Source organism: Halichondria panicea, chromosome 6, assembly GCF_963675165.1.
Source record: "Halichondria panicea chromosome 6, odHalPani1.1, whole genome shotgun sequence".
NCBI classification, from domain to species: Eukaryota; Metazoa; Porifera; class Demospongiae; order Suberitida; family Halichondriidae; genus Halichondria; species Halichondria panicea.
Window position 1 is genome coordinate 3,521,045 of NC_087382.1, and position 5,355 is coordinate 3,526,399.

The window sequence follows — 5,355 nt, forward strand, 5'->3', positions numbered from 1 at the left end:
AGCGCTCCCGACATTCACCGGGACCAGAGTAGTCTCACAGTAAAGAAGCCAGAACTCAAGCGTGGCTGTATAGTGCGCATTTGATGTATCAAGCTTCAAAATGAAACTGTATTTAGCTAGCTTCAATGCATGTGTGTACAAGGTTTAATTTATACTTCTTAGCTTTTACCCAACTATTAGTTTTATGGAATATACAGGTACAAGCACAAGGGAGAAGCTTCGAGGGCGAGTTGCTTGTGTATTTCAATAAAACACGAGGATTCTCATGCTATAATATTATGCAGGACGACCCTTACCAATTAATGTGTAATAAAATAATAGAACACGGAGGGGACTGTATCACTTTTATTACACCCCTTGTAACCGATATAAATTTATAAGATCCTTACAATACAGTGCATGTATTATTATAACCAACTGCATTCCCGTTCAATATTGTAACTTTAGGTATGACATGGACACTTTCCGGTCAGTTTGCAGTAGTGCAGTACTTGGTTGAGAAGGCTAACTGTGACATCAGTGAGTTTATTTAAATGTAATGTGTATACAATCTCTTGACCATTAACATGCACATGCAGATGCAACTGATAAGCGAGGCAGGACACCCCTTGACCTAGCTAAAAATATAGATTACAAGGACGTTGTTAACTACCTCAAGACTCGACAAGAATCATCTAGACAACCAGGCAAGTTATGAAAAAACATTTCACCGGCATCCTAAATAATTGGCATAGCTATACAATATAAAGAGATTAGTGATGTGCATAATGTTATGTTTACACGACTCAACAACTGTTACCCATGGCAACCAGTCACGACGTTATGAACATATTTAACCGAAATTGTTATCACGAGGAATTCCTAGTAAATTGTTATCTGAGTACATTTTCCTCAATGAAGTAAAAAATGTCATGCCACCAAAGGCTTCGCCATGCATTCAGTAATTATAACTATACTTTACCATAGCTATATATAATTTTATAGTCAGTCACATTTACTTCCTTGTACATTCATGCAGGAAAAGATGGTGTTGGGAGTCAAACAACTGTTCCACTCACACAAGACGAGGCTGGTGCTCTGCAGAAGCTTCTCGAGGGAGCACAAGTCACCATTGGTCATCCCATTGTTGCTGGCACCACCACTTTGGAGGAAGTTCAGCAGCTGCTTACTCAGAGAAGACTGGAGGATATGGCCGGCAACCTCAGGACAAGACTCAGACAAAGTAAAATTTAGAAATAAACACGATTTAGCACTTTTTTAACAGTCATAAAAACGCAGCCTCTAACTCTACTTTGCCATCCCAGTGCAGTATTAAAATACGTGATTTTGGCTAGCTATAGGTGTTCTGTCACGTGATTTTTATAGCCTCGTGTACAGCCTGTCATTTGTACAGCGTGACCTATTAAACCAGTTTTTTACCTGGCTACATTTGATTCCGTTCATAAAAGTAACTTAAAGCACTTACTGAATTAAGCATCTCTTGACTCGTTTTTTCAAAAATGCTTTTAATTGTACTAATCTCCATAATTATAGTTATGACTGAGCAACAAAGAAACCTCGAGATACTCAACAATCTAATGACAGATGAAGACACTATCAATGTTTGTTACCCAAGGCTATTTCTTGTTGGGCCGCCATCTGTTGGTAAGACGACCACACTCAATCGACTGCTGGGGGAGTTTGAGAACATTGACTCTGCTGGAGACAAAGCCAAGCTTAGAAGCACACTGCTTGCTAACTGCAAACAAATACTTGCTTTCGTTACTGAAAACACAGCAAAATGGTTGTCATCCAAAGATGTTGACGAAGAAACAAAGCTCTTGTTTGGCTACTTGCGTGAATCTAAGTCTGAAACCACTCCTAACAAAAAAAGAAGTATCACAACCTCAACCGATTCTCCTGTATTAATACGCAAGCAAAGAACTCGATCTAAAAATGCGATAAAACAAGAAAACAGACCACCACTACACCAAGCCACAGCTGCTCAGCGTACGACAATGAGTCATCTAAAAAGCAAACTATTACCAACAATAAAATCAGAATTACAACAGCTAATAATGAATGCAGACTATTCTAAAATGGCCGATTTCCTTGGCGATATTTTACTGAACATTCACGACATCGGAGGTCAGCCAGGCTTCTTGGAAATGCTACCAGCCCTGAGCACTGGTCCGGCCATGTATCTAGTGTTCTTAGATCTCAGTAAGGAACTTGACAAGCTGTACAAAATACCTTTCAGTCGAGATGGTATGGAAATTATTCCCTTCAATTCTGTTCACACTGCAGAAGCCACAATCTCTCAAATCCTCACCTCTATTGCCAGTGTCCATTGCATCTCAAGAGATCCCACTCCTCTTATTAATGTTGGCAGAGCTAGTGATGCTCTTAAAGAAAGAATAACAACTTTTAAACAAGTTAAACCGGTAGCAGCCTTGATAGGCACACACAAAGACAAGCTGACCGACCCCGCGAGACAAATCAGCGAGAAAAATGAGGCACTTGAAAAAGTTGTCCAAAAATTCCCTGAAATTATTATTTCTCCAGGATCAGAACAGCAGAATATTGAGCACAGCGAACCTCTAGACGGAGCCTGTACACAATCAGATTCAAAATCTTGTTTCTTCTCAGTAGATAACCTCAATGGAACTGAAGTGTCTGACATTGGCCCCGTTCGTAATTTCTTAAGTCGAACAATTTTGGCTCGTTTCAAAAAGGCTTCTCTTCCAATTCGACCAAAATGGCTCATTTTTGGGTTGCTTCTTCGAAAACAATTTGATATAGCTACAATTGAAGATTGCTTTGAATTAGGAGAAATGCTAGAAATGCAGAAAGAAGAAGTAAAAGTGTGTCTCTGGTATCTTCACAATTGTGTTGGTACGATCCTCCATTACACCAACGTACCTGGTGATGACGGTTGGCTCAAGGGTCATGTGATCTGTACCCTTCAAGCTATCTTTGATAGCATCAGCCAGTTTATTCTCTTTTCTATGCGAACGCTTCACTCAGGAGGTCCAGTTACCAACTACGAGCAAGCCGAGTTGGTTAAGAAGGGACAGTTCTCGATCAAATCCATTGAGATGTGTTGCAGAAACGTGGAAATTTTTAAACTTATTCCCGCAAAGCATCTCATTAAGTTATTGGAGCACGTCAAACTTCTGTCCCCGATATCTCATATGGATGAAACATCAGCAGAAGTTGTTCGCACTACCTACTTAATGCCAGCTGTTTTGGAGTGTGCTTCGCAAGAGGAGCTGGCGAACCCACATCCACCAGACACCAACAACCCAGAACCACTCCACATCACATTCAGCTTTGGTTACGTACCAACAGGAGTCTTCTGTGGACTCATCACTCGACTAGTTTCCCAAGGCCCCCATAAAATCCTCGGATTTAAGTGGAAGTTGGTGGAAGATAGTGTCAAGAGAAACTGCGTCTCTTTCTATGTAGATGGTGTTCACAAGGTGACTCTGCTCTCACACGAAAAGAGCTACGAAATTCGAGTTTCCCGTGAGGATCCAGAATCTTCTCTTCATGACCTTTGCGCTCATGCAATCTCTGTCGTTTTGTATTTCCTCAAAACCTTGTATGAGAATTTGGTTCCACTAATCGCATTCCAGTGTCCCTGTTCCAATCACAAAGCCAAACGAGACGTCACTAATTTATGTACTATTTCCGATGGTTCAAAAGTTCGATTTATTTGTAACGATTCTATGAAGCTCGTTAAATTAAAACCGGAACAACGGATCTGGCTTGGAAAGGTAAGTATTTTTGTAACCATTAATTGTATTAATGATGCAATTAATTCGCTACAGACCAAGAAGGTTGGTGAGGAAGCTGAACTAGAGGTGCTAAAGTTTACTGAGGATGGCTTCTCCTTCCACTGGACCAAAGAGGGCTCCAGACGTCAGATAAAGACAACTGATGATCGGCCCAACACTCTGAGCTTCCCGAGTGTGAGAGAGGAGGACTTTGGTCACTACCAGTGTGAGGTGAAGGATGCAGCTGCTGGGAAAGTGCTCCTCACTGTCTACAGAGCTCTCTACAAAGAGAAGACAAGTCAGTTAACTGAGTATGATTAAGGATGTACTTACTTTTAACATCACATTTACTTCAGGTGAAGTCTCTACTGAAAGGATTGAAGAGCCAAGAAGCAATAACACTAAATCTATTGTAAAGATGCCATCATCAGGTTTGATTGTTTCTACGAACTGTTCGACAAACACTGTTGTTCACTGATCACTCCTATATAGATGAGGGGTCCCTGTCATCAGAAAGGCTCCAATACTCAGCAGATCCAGTCCAGAGAGTTGGAACTACATCAGCTGGTGAAGACAATCAAGTCTGTACTAGAATATTAGGTATATTTCCTGAAGTAGCTATATATGTATGCTAATGTCTGTCCCTCTACAGGATCATCCGCTAATCAAGTCGCTCTCCAAGAACTAATGAAGCGATACAATCTGACTGACGAGCAACTCAACCGTGAAATAGTGGACTCCGATACTCCCGTAATGGCCTTAAATTTTGATGATGTGGAAATGTATTCAATTGCAATGGGGCTAGCTATTGCTGAACAAGCCGATGTGAAAGAATCACGTGGAAATCAAGCAGCCATGTTGAAGTGCCTGCAAGTCTGGAAAGAACGTGATCCTTTTCAAGCAACTTACAGAGCTCTACTGGATATTGTACTGAGATTGGGGAAAGGAGAAACAGCTGATAAAATCTGTCAGCAATTGTCCCAACGTAAGTACATGTGTATCAGTGACCCTCCCCCTTTTCCTCTCCCCTCTAGAAAGCAACGAGTATAGCTATCCAAACAGTTTGACTGCAATCACACCTTCTATATAATTAATTTTTACAAAACACCTGCATACATAATTATATACCGTGATTATTTCCACTTTTCCTGATTGCAGATCGTACACTGGACTGATGAAGTGATTACACATGCAGAGTGTCGGATTGTACAAAATACTCATTAGAATAGATGTGTGTGCTAGCTGTAAAATAGCTATCCATTTTTAATTTAGTACTGCATGGACAATCGATTCCCATTAGAGACGTCGTGATATGTTTCATTATTTCAGAAACCCATTGAGAGTTTCATGTAAATAGTTTTAAGTTGATTATGACTGTCTATATTATCATTCATGACTGTTTAATTTTAACGATTCGCCTGCAAATGTTAGTTTACTCCTCTACAAGCGTATCATAATTAATTATGGCCAGCATATTTATAATTATAAATTTGTTCCTCCGCCACCATTACCAATTAATTATCTAATAGCAACACTTCACTGTAACATAAATTTGCCAGGAAAAAGAATACTAGTACATGTACTGCAATTATTTAGA

General features: G+C 40.1%; 1 protein-coding gene and 1 long non-coding RNA gene across 4 annotated transcripts in view; one reads left to right on the forward strand and one right to left on the reverse strand.

Moving 5' to 3' along the window:
* The window catches only part of LOC135337468 (uncharacterized), an 85,331-nt gene that overhangs the window by 52,222 nt on the left and 27,754 nt on the right, over positions 1–5,355 (reverse strand). The gene's annotated exons all lie outside the window — the stretch shown is intronic.
* Positions 1–5,355, forward strand: part of LOC135337434 (uncharacterized) — a 48,819-nt gene that overhangs the window by 19,085 nt on the left and 24,379 nt on the right. Inside the window, exons 5-13 of one of the 2 annotated variants that reach the window (XM_064533371.1) lie at positions 448–519; positions 579–686; positions 1,019–1,222; positions 1,534–3,758; positions 3,813–4,056; positions 4,115–4,189; positions 4,251–4,358; positions 4,411–4,743; positions 4,917–5,171. In XM_064533371.1, the coding sequence (XP_064389441.1) occupies positions 448–519; positions 579–686; positions 1,019–1,222; positions 1,534–3,758; positions 3,813–4,056; positions 4,115–4,189; positions 4,251–4,358; positions 4,411–4,743; positions 4,917–4,933 (3,386 nt within the window). In that variant the 3' untranslated portion in view covers positions 4,934–5,171. Of the gene's footprint in view, positions 1–447; positions 520–578; positions 687–1,018; positions 1,223–1,533; positions 3,759–3,812; positions 4,057–4,114; positions 4,190–4,250; positions 4,359–4,410; positions 4,744–4,916; positions 5,172–5,355 lie in introns of those variants that run through there. The other variant, XR_010395107.1, reaches the window with a different exon arrangement.